The sequence below is a fragment of the Littorina saxatilis genome, linkage group LG9 (genome assembly GCF_037325665.1).
Source record: "Littorina saxatilis isolate snail1 linkage group LG9, US_GU_Lsax_2.0, whole genome shotgun sequence".
Classification (NCBI taxonomy): domain Eukaryota; kingdom Metazoa; phylum Mollusca; class Gastropoda; order Littorinimorpha; family Littorinidae; genus Littorina; species Littorina saxatilis.
The window spans coordinates 10,202,935-10,217,501 of record NC_090253.1 but is presented as its reverse complement, the minus strand read 5'-3'; the positions used below and the strand labels follow the sequence as shown (position 1 = coordinate 10,217,501).

General features: G+C 38.9%; 1 protein-coding gene across 1 annotated transcript in view; it reads left to right on the top strand.

The window, feature by feature from the left end:
- The window catches only part of LOC138975248 (transmembrane protease serine 9-like), an 85,684-nt gene extending 81,177 nt beyond the window's left edge, over positions 1-4,507 (top strand). The window contains exon 20 of the mRNA XM_070347902.1: positions 1,594-4,507. Coding sequence (XP_070204003.1) covers positions 1,594-1,768 — 175 coding nt within the window. The 3' untranslated portion in view covers positions 1,769-4,507. The remainder of the gene's footprint in view (positions 1-1,593) is intronic.
- The last annotated feature ends 10,060 nt before the right edge of the window (positions 4,508-14,567 follow it).

Genomic DNA, 14,567 nt, shown 5'->3' with positions numbered 1-14,567 from the left:
GCAGTCATGGTAACGTGTATGCTTCAAAATGCCGTCTGCAAAACCCCCACATACATAGCAAAAAAGCTCTGGTCTTCGCTTTCCAGACTTCTCCAAGAGTTTTTACTGAGACTTGGTTCCGAGATTCTGAATTATAAACAGTGGCCACCAGAGATAAACAACGCCAACTCGCCTGCAGGCTAGCGGCGAAAGACAAACCGTTTAACGCTTGACGAGCAGGGGCTAGTGTTTTGTCAGCACACGCTAAACAAAACAAGGCAGCTATAACACAGGACTGTGAGCTCTAATACTGAATTCGCCTCCACTGTTTTGATATGCATACTAAAACAACAAAATTTTAAAAAAACCAGGAAAGGTATGTTATTAGAACGTTTAACTATTGACAAAACAAAACGTTACGCTCACAGATATATATATCGACCCAGCGGTCTTTTGAGTGCACAGACAAACACGAATGACACAAAACTTATCTCGAAAAAGGTTTTCCCTGCAAGCGGATGAACATTTTTCGAGATAAGTTTTGTGTAATTCGTGTTTGTCTGTGCACTTAAAAGACCGTTGGGTCAATATATATCTGTGAGCGTAACGTTTTGTTTTGTCAATAATTAAACGTTCCAACAACATACGTTTCTTGTTTGTTTTTATTACATTTAGTCAAGTTTTGTTTTAACATAGAGGGGGAATCGAGACGAGGGTCGTGGTGTATGCGTGTCTGTGTGTGTGTGTGTGTGTGTCTGTGTGTGTAGAGCGATTCAGACTAAACTACTGGACCGATCTTAATGAAATTTGACATGAGAGTTCCTGGGAATGATATCCCCGGACTTATTTTGTATTGTTTGAATAAATACCTTTGATGACGTCATATCCGGCTTTTTGTAAAAGTTGAGGCGGCACTGTCACACCCTCATTTTTCAATCAAATTGATTGACATTTTGGCAAAGCAATCTTCGACAAAGGCCGGACTTTGGTATTGCATTTCAGGTTGGTGGCTTAAAAAATAATTAATGAATTTGGTCATTAAAAATCGGAAACTTGTCATTAATTTTATTTTTATTTTTAACGAACCAAAACCAATTTCATCTTATTCTTCGTCATTTTCTGATCCCAAAAACATATACATATGTTATATTTGGATTACAAACTAGCTCTGAAAATTAAGAATATGAAAATTATGATTGCAATTAATTGTCCGAAATCGATTTAAAAACAATTTCATCTTATTCCTTGTCGGTCCCTGATTCAAAAAACATATAGATATGATATGTTTGGATTAAAAACAAACTCAGTACGCTAAAAAGAATAGAGATACAGAAAAGCGTGTTATCCTGCTCAGCGCGACCATTACCGCGCTATTCTGGCTTGTCGATTTCACTGCCTTTGCCACGAGCGGTGGACTGACGAAACTACGAGTATGTGGTCTTGGTGAAAAAATGCAGTGCGTTCAGTTTCATTCTGTGAGTTCCACAGCTTGACTAAATGTAGTAATTTCGCCTTACGCGACTTGTTCTGAATTTCGGAACGTTGGCAGTCGATTTGTTTTTGGATTACTAAAACTAAATGAAGTGAAGTGTAAACCCTACTTTATTAATGTAGGTCTGCAGCCACAGCCTACGGTAACGCTGCGTTTGGTCAGGGTGACGCAGGAAGCCCCATCTGGTTGGACGACGTGCAGTGTGGGGGCAGCGAATCAAGACTGGTGAACTGTCCTGCAAACTCCATTGGTGATCACAACTGCAACCACTACGAGGATGCGGGAGTAAGCTGTTGATTTTAGATAACAGAATAACCCTATATATACCTGGTCTTCTTGAACGCTGTCACTTAATACCAAAAGATGATTTCGCCCTAATCTGTGAACGCTCTGAAATAATGGATCTGATTTTTAACATTGAATTTGCCATTCATTCTTCATAACACACACACACACACACACACACACACACACACACACACACACACACACACACACACACACACACACACACACACACACACACACACACACACACACAACGTAAGAGCAGACAGTACCATATTCGCACGCAAGCACACCCACACAAACACGCGCGCAAACACACAAACGCGCACACACAATCACACAAACTCACAAACACATTCCTTAACACGTATGTGCTCACATTTACACCACTATTCAATCTTTAACTCATGGAATGTCAAAACTGCTGTGTTGAAAATTCTTCAGCAATTAAAACTGACATTTCTTGTTCATTAGAAATGAAAACAAATCTGGAATGTTTGCTTTTAGTTTTATCCATTTGGTTTTTATGTAAAAAAAAGAGCTAGCGTAGAGATTATATAAAAGTAGGAAATGGTTGACTGCTAGTTCACGACTTCGTGGTTTATTTTAATGTTTATTGGTCAAGGTCTTAGCTCATTGGTGACTGGGAAACTGGAAACGTCCTCGCATTATGATTTTGGATTAGAATCGTCCGGAAATTATTTAGTTTTTGTCCGGTTACAGCTTTACTTCTTGAAAGCCATCTGATTTTTTATGTTTTTTATTTTTATTTAACACACATGTTTCTGTAAACCCCGCCTATTTTGCACGTTTACAAGAGCATACATAGCTTGCGGTCCGTAACTCCCTCGTCCCTTGCGAGAGTTTTGAGAAAATATTGAAACGAAAATAAAGACAACCAATCGATAACAAAGGTCTAACCAGTGGCACCCATTGACCCCTTCTTCTGCTTCGTTTACATACGACATAAGAAATGTCGTGGCTTGATTTACTATCAATACATTCAATCACAACTAAATACAATGTGTTCACCCAATTTCTGTCCGCCCACACCACCACCCAGATAAACAAAGAAACACACACTCACCCAATTTCTCTCCGCCCCCACCACCACCCAGATAAACAAAGAAACACACACTCACCCATGTTAAGAACCATAACAGTTTGCATTTTTACCAACTTTACTGTACTACGGACATTTTTATTTTATTTTTATTTTTATTTTTTGTTGTTGTCACTATTATCTAATTTTGTTTATTAAAATTGGTTTAATTTAAATATGTGAAATGTTAAACTTGTGGGGTCCTGATTTGGCCTTTATGGTCCGCTGGACCCAAAAAGCAACAATTAACTAACTAACTGACTTGTCACTATTATGGTGTTGTTGTTTTTCTCTCAAGACAAACCGATCCTCGGCTCCCAAAGTGCTTGAATTACCAAACCACGCCCCCTATCCCTTTTCAAAGCACTACCAGCTGATCACCTTTTTTATGCGGCTTGCTAGGCACCTGAATTATGAATAGAGAGTGGGTTCCGCATGCACCTAAACTTGGCCAAAATATTGCACTGCCTTTAGTACTCAACTTATATATTCAGCTCTTCGGAACAGATTTTAACAGCTACAATACTGTCGATTTCCACCCCAAATAACATTACAATTTTGCATGTGTTCAGTAAGATTATTTTTGAACATACCAGCAAAGTTCCTATTGTATAAGATCACAACTCGAAGACCTTTTTAGGTCGAGGCGCAACGTTGGACATGGGGGTTGTTTTTCTTTTATTTCTTTAGTATTGAATAAGATTACTTTTGTCAAATTTGTACCCATGTTCAGAGAGCAAGTTTTAAAACGTTTGCATTGTGTGCACACGACAGGGTCTCTTGTTGATTTCCAATAACTGTCTGCAATAATGAATGAGTGGGCGTCGTTGTAATCCGGCAAGCATGAACAATTTTCATTCATTGTCTACATGACGTAGCTGGACGCCTGTTCTGGTATCCAAAATGAACTTTAGAACATATTTGCATTATTAATTTGTCTGTATGTATGGTAAACAATGCATATTTGGGATTTAAATCCACAGACTTGGCGTGATTCAAAGAACAGTCTGGAAAGTTCCATAACTTCTCAACGAGAAATTCAAAAACTTAAAAATTTTACATGAAGCACTTCTGTAGATCTGGTATACTGAGCATGATGACAGGAACGTGTGAAAGCAGTCCACAACATCATTTGTCTAAAAGACAGCATTTTTGTCGTGCTACCCTCAGATTCGAGTCGAAGCCTCTGTTTGTTTGACTTCCTTAGCACTAATTGACAACTACTTTGATCGGGATGTTATAACACCAAAACCCGCTATACACATATCGAATTCACTGCATTGGTTGATAGTTTTCACTTACTGTATGAGGTTGCTGCTTTTTTCCGGATGTGTTATATATACCGATTTTAGAAATCGAGACTCAGATTTCTTTCGGGTCGTCATGTTAAAACATCTTCAATCTATTTACAAAGTGTTCTAGATAGCCGAAAAAGCACCTAAGAGGACATATGAAATTGAACGTGTATGAACTCTCTTAGTGAGATGCAGAAAGTGTTGCAATATTTTTTAATTCAGTTAACTCTTCTATTTTGCCGTCTATTATGTTAAGCGTGTAGCTTTTAGCCTTTATTTTAGAATTGTTCCCATTTTCTTTCGGAATTTGTCATAGTTTATTTCTTGCAAATAAAGTAATATGCTTCAAAATACGTTGGTTCATGTGTGTTTGCGTGCGTGCGTGTGTGTGCGTGTCACAATGTATGTGTGTGTGTGTGAGTGAGTGTGTAGGAGTCACATTGTGGTTGTGTGGGTGTATGTGTGTGTGTGTCACAGTGTGTGTGTGTTACAGTGTGTGTGTCACAGTGTGTGTGTGTGTGTTACAGTGTGTGTGTGTGTGTGTCACAGTGTGTGTGTGTGTGTCACAGTGTGTGTGTGTGTGTGTGTGTGTGTGTGTGTGTCACAGTGTTTGTATGTGTGTGTGTGTGCGAGCTATCTGTAATGCGTGACTGTGCACATAATAACGGGAACTAGGACACACACAAACACGCACAACATTTAAGCAAGCACAAACAAACAAAAGATGGAAGCAAATGTTTCACACACACACACACACACACACACACACACACACACATACACACAAACATACACACACACCATTAAAGCAAACACAAAAACAAACGAACAAATGATGGAAGCAAATGTTTCACACACACACACACACACACCTAAAGTGTGGATGGTTACCTAAGAGGCGGCACTGGGTGTAGTGCCTTTCTAGTGCACTTGCACTACAACAGCACTGGGTGCAGTACTCGCTCCGGCATCGAAGAATTTTGCACTAAAAAATGCACAAAATTTGACCTATTTCGTCGCCTATAGAGGACGGAAAGAATGTCATTTTGAACATTGTTATGACATTCTTTCCGTCAAAAAAGTCAATTTAACGGTGTCAATTTTTCCATAAGGCAACCATCCACACGTGTGGACGGAAAGAATGTCATTTTGAACATTGTTATGACATTCTTTCCGTCAAAAAAGTCAATTTAACGGTGTTAAATGAAGCGACCATCCACACAATTAGGTTGCCATCCAGAGTTTAGGTTGCCATCCACGTGTGGATGGTTGCCTTATGGTGATTTAGGCAACCAAACCTGTGGAAACATGGGTACACACACACACACACACACACACACACACACACACACACCCGTTCACATCTGAATTTAACATCGAGTGTGACTGCCGAATAAAGAATACGGTCAACGGGAGGAAACTTCCACTCCCTTGAAATCTTGTCTTGAGAGAGAGGGAGAGAGTTACCTCTCTTACATCGATCACACACTCTTTGTCACAGCAGGCAGAATTGTGTCGAAAAAAATGTACACTGACTAGCAGACTCTCCTTTACGAAATGTTCTCAAAAGGGTTGACCCATAACTACAGTTTTATTCGTCTTTACACCTGTTCCTTGTCCCGTTGTGCTCTCACACCACCCCGTCCCTGCATTCACTGCTCCATCCATATCTGAATTTCGTTCCGCTGCCAGACTTACCGATTTTACAGACACTCCAGGGAGGGATGTCGGGTCGCTGCGGTGGGCTACCCTCGGAAGATGACACTGCACTTCTGCTGAGTCACTTCGACGGTGTTCAGTAGTGGGTCTGTCCCGAGCGTGTCTAGGTTAATCAGCCACCTGCACGTATGGCAGATAGACCGAGGTCTGTTACGTGCTACTGTGGTGACACGGGGTTGGATACCGTCTCTGAGTCTCCATATAAAGTTGACCCGTGTCCGTCCCGGCCTGGATTCAAACCCGGCCCCCCTCCTTTGAGAGAAAATGTGCACTCACTTTTTATCAGGTACAAAAAAGTGTGAAGTTGGTTTTAATTAAGAACAGAACAAAACAGTTCAGGTCAGACCAGCTCACAAAGCCACAGGCAACACCAAGCCAACTGACCAGCCCACCAGTAAAGACAAGACAATTCATCAACCAAAAACAGGGTGAATCACAAACATAACTCTAGAACTACGCGCAGCACTCATGCAGATCACGTTCGTAGTTTCAACAGCCGCCAATATGCAGTCAAGCCACTAGCGAATTGCCACGACACTTAGCATGGAGAGCGCCATATAAGTATAGTCATTATTATAAACTCCCCCGAAAGCGGCGTATGGCTGCCTAACTGGCGGGATAAAAACGGTCATGCACGTTAAAGACGTCGGCGTTTCAGCCCATGAAGGAAGAAGAAAAAGAAGATTATTATAAACGTGATACAAATTGGGAATCAGCAAATGCGACACACGGACAAAAATGGCGAAACAAAAGTAAAGCTTGCAACCGATCAGAACAGAACGCCACACAGACAGACATAGCTACAGGGAAGGTAATACATCGTCATCACCCCCCCCTATACACACACACGCACACACACAATCCCATCCACACACACACACATACACACACACATATATATATATAGGCTGTCTGTGAAGGGATACTTTTTTCTCTCTCTCTTTCTCTGCTAAGAGATTTTAACAAATCTCGGAAGAAAGTCTCTGCTGACTTTCAATTGTTTCTTTCACAATTTCTGATGTTATATATATATATATATATATATATATATATATATATATATATATGTGTGTGTGTGTGTGTGTGTGTGTGTGTGTGTGTGTGTGTGTGTGTGTGTGTTGTTGTTGTTGTTGTTGTTCCCATAATTCTGTTAAAAAAGCGTGTTTTTAATTCAAACATATCATATCTATATGTTTTTGGAATCAGGAACCGACAAGGAATAAGATGAAATTGTTTTTAAAACGATTTCGGAAATTTAATTTTAATCATAATTTTTATATTTTTAATTTTCAGAGCTTGTTTTTAATCCGAATATAACATATTTATATGTTTTTGGAATCAGAACATGATGAAGAATAAAGTAAAAGTAATTTTGGATCGTTTTATAAATAAATAATTTTATTTACAATTTTCAGATTTTTAATGACCAAAGTCATTAATTAATTTTTAAGGCCTCCATGCTGAAATGCAATACCGAAGTCCGGCCTTTGTCGAAGATTGCTTGGCAAAAATTTCAACCAATTTGACTGAAAAATGAAGGTGTGACAGTGCCGCCTCAACTTTTACAAAAAGCCGGATATGACGTCATAAAAGACATTTATCGAAAAAATAAAAAAACAACGTCTGCGGATATCATACCCAGGAACTCTCATGTAAAATTTCATAAAGATCGGTCCAGTATTTTAGTCTGAATCGCTCTACACACACACACACACACACACACACACACACACACACACACACACACACACACACACACACACACACACACACACACACACACACACACAGTGACACACACACCACGACCCTCGTCTCGATTCCCCCTTTATGTTGAAACATTTAGTCAAATCTTGATTAAATGTAAAAAAGTAACCACCAAGAAAAACCCACAAAAAACAGACCGTGATTAAAATCGCATTCCACGTTTTTACATTTAGTCAAGTTTTTTTCATTTTATCGATAAATGTCTTTGATGACGTCACATCCGGCTTTTTGTAAAAGTTGAGGCGGCACTGTCACACCCTCATTTTGATTGACATTTTTGTAAAGCAATCTTCGACGAAGGCCGGACTTCGAAGTTCGGTATTGTATTTCAGCTTGGTGGCTTAAAATCTAATTAATGACTTTGCTCATTAAAAATCTGAAAATTGTAATAAACATTTTTCTTATATAAAACGATCCAAATTTACGTTCGTCTTATTCTACATCATTTCCTGATTCCAAAAACATATAAATATGTTTTATTTGGATTAAAAACAAGCTCTGACAAGTCGCGTAAGGCGAAATTACTACATTTAGTCAAGCTGTGGAACTCACAGAATGAAACTGAACGTAGTCCGCCGCTAGTGCAAAAGGCAGTGAAAGTGACGAGCCTGTTTGGCGCGGTAGCGGTTGCGCTGTGCTTCATAGCACGCTTTACTGTACCTCTCTTCGTTTTAACTTTCTGAGCGTGTTTTTAATCCAAACATATCATATCTATATGTTTTTGGAATCAGGAACCGACAAGGAATAAGATGAAATAGTTTTTAAAACGATTTCGGAAATTTAATTTTGATCATAATTTTTATATTTTTAATTTTCAGAGCTTGTTTTTAATCCAAATATAACATATTTATATGTTTTTGGAATCAGAAAATGATGACGAATCAGATGAACGTAAATTTGGATCGTTTTATAAAAAAATTATTTTTACAATTTTCAGATTTTTAATGACCAAAGTCATCAATTAATTTTTAAGCCACCAAACTGAAATGCAATACCGAAGTCCGGCCTTCGTCGAAGATTGCTTGGCCAAAATTTCAATCAATTTGATTGAAAAATGAGGGTGTGACAGTGCCGCCTCAACTTTTACAAAAAGCCGGATATGACGTCATCAAAGACATGTATCGAAAAAAAGAAAAAAAAACGTCCGGGAATATCATACCCAGGAACTCTCATGTCAAATTTCATAAAGATCGGTCCAGTAGTTTACTCTGAATCGCTCTACACACACACACACACACAGACAGACAGACACACACACACACATACACCACACCCTCGTCTCGATTCCCCCCTCTACGTTAAAACATTTAGTCAAAACTTGACTAAATGTAAAAATTAAAAACATAAAAATTATGATCAAAATTAAATTTCCGAAATCGTTTTAAAAACTATTTCATCTTATTCCTTGTCGGTTCCTGATTCCAAAAACATATAGATATGATATGTTTGGATTAAAAACACGCTCAGAAAGTTAAAACGAAGAGAGGTACAGAAATGCGTGCTATGCAGCACAGCGCAACCGCTACCGCGCCAAACAGGCTCGTCATTTCCACTCCGTTTTGCACAAGCGGCGGACTACGGTCATTGTGAACAAATGTGAAAATATTATTCAAAATTTGTATAGTAAGGCCTAGTCATGTGTTTTGGTAGGTAACCAAAAGTCAGATTTCTTTCAATGTTTTACCGGTGTACATCAAGGGGAAAACTTGTCACCTGCATTGTTTGCTGTGTATTTAAATGATTTACAAGCTTATATGTTTGATAAAACTGAACACCTCCCTACTATTGAAAGAGAGGTTGCCATGTTGGACTTACAGCCGGATGACGCTGAGCTGATGTTTAAAATGTTTATCTTATTATATGCAGATGATACAACCATTTTAGCAGAATCCCCAGAAGCATTACAAGACTCGCTTAATGTGTTGTCCGAATACTGCGATCTGTGGAGTTTGCGGGTGAACGCCAAAACAACGAAAATAGTTGTTTTTTCAATAGGTAAAATACGAAAATTGCCAGTATTCAAATACAAAGATGAATTAGTTGAGGTCGTGTTCGGTTTTCAATATTTGGGTCTATTTTTTAATTATAATAATAAGTTTAATAAATCACAAAAGTTGTTATATGATAAGGCCTCTCGAGCAATGTTTAGCTTGTTAAAGAAGTGTAGAAAATTGTCGTTGTCCATAGATATACAAATTGAATTGTTTGATAGAATAGTTGCACCGATTATGTTATATGGCTGTAAAGTATGGGGACCAAATTCGGTAAAATTAGCAAAAAAATTGCAGCTACGTTTTTATAAGATTATTTTGAAATTGAGAAAGTCGACCCCAACGTGTATGGTATTAGGCGAATTGCGCAAATTTCCACTAGATGTCCTCGTAAAAAATAGAATATTTAGTTTTTGGTTCAAATTGGTGGATTGTAATAATAGTAATAAGTTTTCAAATGTATTGTACCGTTTTTTGCATCGCCTCTATGTAAATAACATATATGAAGCACCCTATTTAAAACATGTTGAAACAACTTTAAATGCTCTTGGTCTTAGTGGTTTTTGGCATGACCAGTTTAATTTACGATGTTCTGAAAAATGGTTTAAATTGAAAACGTTGCAATGCCTAAAAGATCAATATATACAATCGTGGTTTTCAGAATTAAATGAAAAAGAAACTTGTTTGAATTATAGATTGTTTAAAGATACATTTATATTTGAAAAATATTTGAACATTTTACCCAATAACCTAGCACTCTCTTTTTTACGTTTTAGAACATTAAATCATAAATTACCAATACAGAAAGGCTGAATGTTAAATATACCACATAACGAAAGAATATGTGTTAAATGCCAGTCTGGAGAACTCGGGGATGAATTTCATTATATATTTCAGTGTCATTTTTTTTGAAAATGTGATTGTGAGGAAAAGGTTTTTACCATTGTATTTTCGTAGAAATTCAAATGCAGTCAAATTTAAACATTTATTTGAATTAACAAAGAAACGAAAGTTATTGAATTTAATATATTTTATTAAGAGTATTTTGAAAGAGTTCTGATTATTTGATCACGTGTTTTTTTTATTAAAACAAAAACAAACACAGAAACATATACATTCCTGTAAAAAAAAGTATGATTACAATTATTTTGTTATGAATTAAGCTTGATTCATTTTCGGTTAATTAGAAGTGTTGTGTCTCATTAATACATATATTTTTTTGTCGTGTTTATTGCAATTTTTATTTCATTCATGTAACCCTAGGGTTTTTTTAAATAAATATTGACTTGACTTAACTTGACTTGGCCAACGCGGGACTGAAACGAAGGGTAGTGATGCGAAAAGTGCATGACTTGACGCGGACTATGAAAGGGATAAGCCCCATCACATAGGGCTGTCGCCACTCCAGTGTTAATGGCAACAAGAAAAGCACGTCTCCATATCCCTCTTTTCCACAGGTGTATTGTGTGCCCAGTGCACACCCGTTTCAACCCTGTGCACGGATTTTGACGGATTAGCTCGTAGACGCCGCCTGAATGTTGCCAATTAGGCCAGGTAATGCTTGAACTGCGGTTCACCTTGACTACTTTCAGGCTTCCTTTTCTACTCTCTGTTCCAATGTAAAGGCTTTTTTTTTTTTAACCTTTGCCGTGCTTCCTGGGTTCACCTGTACCCAGAGACACACTAAAATCATTGTAACTCTGGAACCATTAAAGGTATCGTTTTGAAATTTTAAGTATCTCTCACACACCTAATTTGCTCTCTGTCTGCAAATTTTTAGTGTGTACATGACAAAACATCAGAATTAATTGATTATGATAATTTACATAAACACTACCGATGGCGCGGGTTCACACATACCCATACTTTTAAAGAGTAGTAGTGATTGTAACTATCCCTCTGCCGACGGCGCGGGTTCTGCTACACCCATAATTACCAAAGCGGCGGAACAGTGTCTGTCTGCCTGTTTGTCTCCAAGAGACTGTCTGTCTCTCTGTTTGTCTGTCCGTATCTCTCTGTCTGTATGTCTGTTGTCAGTTGCTCTGTCTGTCTATCCGTCTATCTGACTGTCTGTCTCTGTCTCTCTCTTTCTCTGTCTGTCTCTCTCTCTGTCTGTCTCTCTCTCTGTCTGTCTCTCTCTGTCTCTCTCTCTTAGTCTCTCTCTCTTAGTCTCTCTCTCTGTCTCTCTTTCTTAGTCTCTCTCTCTCTCTTAGTCTCTCTCTCTCTCTTTCTTAGTCTCTCTCTCTCTTAGTCTCTCTCTGTCTCTTTCTTAGTCTCTCGCTCTCTCTCTCTCTTTCTTAGTCTCTCTCTCTCTCTCTTAGTCTCTCTCTCTTTCTTAGTCTCTCTTTCTCTCTCTCTTTCTTAGTCTCTCTCTCTCTCTTTCTTAGTCTCTCTCTCTCTTTTTTTAGTCTCTCTCTCTCTCTCTTTCTTAGTCTCTCTCTCTCTTTCTTAGTCTCTCTCTCTCTTTCTTAGTCTCTCTCTCTCTCTCTAGCTCTTTTTTAGTCTCTCTCTCTCTCTTTCTTAGTCTCTCTCTCTCTCTTTCTTAGTCTCTCTCTCTTTCTTTGTCTCTCTCTCTCTCTTTCTTAGTCTCTCTCTCTTTCTTAGTCTCCCTCTCTCTCTTTCTTAGTCTTTCTCTCTCTCTTTCTTAGTCTCTCTCTCTCTCTTTCTTAGTCTCTCTCTCTCTTTCTTAGTCTCTCTCTCTCTCTCTCTCTCTCTCTCTCTTAGTCTCTCTCTCTCTTTCTTAGTCTCTCTCTCTCTCTCTCTCTCTCTCTCTCTTTCTTAGTCTCTCTTTCTCTCTCTTAGTCTCTCTCTCTCTCTCTCTCTTTCTTAGTCTCTCTCTCTCTCTTTTTTAGTCTCTCTCTCTCTCTCTTTCTTAGTCTCTCTCTCTCTTTCTTAGTCTCTCTCTCTCTCTCTTAGTCTCTCTCTCTCTTTCTTAGTCTCTCTCTCTCTCTCTTAGTCTCTCTCTCTTTCTTAGTCTCTCTTTCTCTCTCTTAGTCTCTCTCTCTTTCTTAGTCTCTCTCTCTCTCTTTTTTTAGTCTCTCTCTCTCTCTTTTTTTAGTCTCTCTCTCTTTCTTAGTCTCTCTCTCTCTCTCTTTCTTAGTCTCTCTCTCTCTCTCTCTTTCTTAGTCTCTCTCTCTCTCTCTTTTTCTTAGTCTCTCTCTCTCTCTTTCTTAGTCTCTCTCTCTCTCTTTCTTTGTCTCTCTCTCTCTCTTTCTTAGTCTCTCTCTCTTTCTTAGTCTCCCTCTCTCTCTTTCTTAGTCTCTCTCTCTCTTTCTTAGTCTCTCTCTCTCTCTTTCTTAGTCTCTCTCTCTCTCTTTCTTAGTCTCTCTCTCTCTCTTCATTTGTCTCTCTCTCTATCTTTCTTAGTCTCTCTCTCTCTCTTTCTTAGTATCTCTCTCTCTCTCTCTTTCTTAGTCTCTCTCTCTCTCTTTCTTAGTCTCTCTCTCTTTCATAGTCTCTCTCTCTCTCTTTCTTAGTCTCTCTCTCTTTCTTTGTCTGTCTCTCTCTCTCTTTCTTAGTCTCTCTCTCTTTCTTAGTCTCTCTCTCTCTCTTTCTTAGTCTCCCTCTCTCTCTTTCTTAGTCTCTCTCTCTCTCTTTCTTAGTCTCTCACTCTCTTTCTTAGACTCTCTCTCTCTTTCTTAGTCTCTCTCTCTCTCTTTCTTAGTCGCTCTCTCTCTTTCTTAGTCTCTCTCTCTCTCTTTCTTAGTCTCTCTCTCTCTTTCTTAGTCTCTCTCTCTCTGTCTTCTCTCTCTCTTTCTTAGTCTCTCAGTCTCTCTCAGTCTCTCCCTCCCCCTCTCCCTCCCCCTCTCCCTCCCCCTCTCCCTCCCCTGCAAGAGGTCGGTGAAGGGAGAAACTCGATGCAACCACTGAAGTAGCGCTGTGGGTTTCCCTGAACCCACCCCGTCGTTAGAGAAATAAACGGTAAAAACCCTCTTTCAAATGTATGGGTTCAGACAAACCCGCATCGTCGTTAGAGGAATAAACGGTAAAAACCCTCTTTCAAATGTATGGGTTCAGACAAACCCGCATCGTCGGGAGTGTGTAGTCAAAAGCGGCATCCGGCAAAGGTTAAGGGAAACGAGCTATTTGTGTATGGCAAAACACGTACGGCCGTGGATTTCCTTGCGAGGGGTTATAAGCTTACTTATTTCTTTTTTTGTCCTCGAAAAAAAAGAAGAAATTCTGTCCGTGAATTATTTTTCTTTTTTCTGTCTGTAAAGCCGGGGGAAGTTAATTGTTTTTTTAATTGTCACAGTATGCAAAAGGTCTTCCTTCTAACCATACTATATATGATGTCGGGAGCAGATATCAGTGAAGATAAATTGCCATTATTTAATACCAATGTTAAAAGAAATAATGAGTGGCTGCTGACACCAGTTGATCCTGTTTAAAATCAAGGATAAGCCACAAATTGTTTATAAAATAGCTAACATTCTTCAACTTCAGGGGGGCTTTGCCCCCCAGACCCCCAAACGGGACCCTGGACCCCAGGTCCCAGGTTGTAATCCCCCCCCCCCCCTCTGGATTGACTGCTCCGCCCCTGTAATCTGTGTTCCTGAGACAATAATTGTATGTATTGGTGTTCCCCTCTTGAGTCTTGTGCTTCAATGTTACGGTGACTTTGGATGAGCCAAAATAATAGCCGAACTTTTTCCAAGATGCCCTAAAGCTTTCTGACAGTTTCGGCCAAATGTCCCAACATGAAAATGTCTAGCAAAACCCCTGTCGCTGTGACGTAGAGCAGGTTTTCACATTCATGCTGAAGCACTGTGTGATCGCTATTCTTTCTGGCATATCTTACCTTGATTTCAGATAGACTGTGAACCGAAATGAGGATGTCTACATGAATAAACTATGCTGATAATTTATGTATGTGTTTAGAAATAAAGAATAGTTTTAATGATATATGATGGTGTGTTTTGTTTTTTAATCCA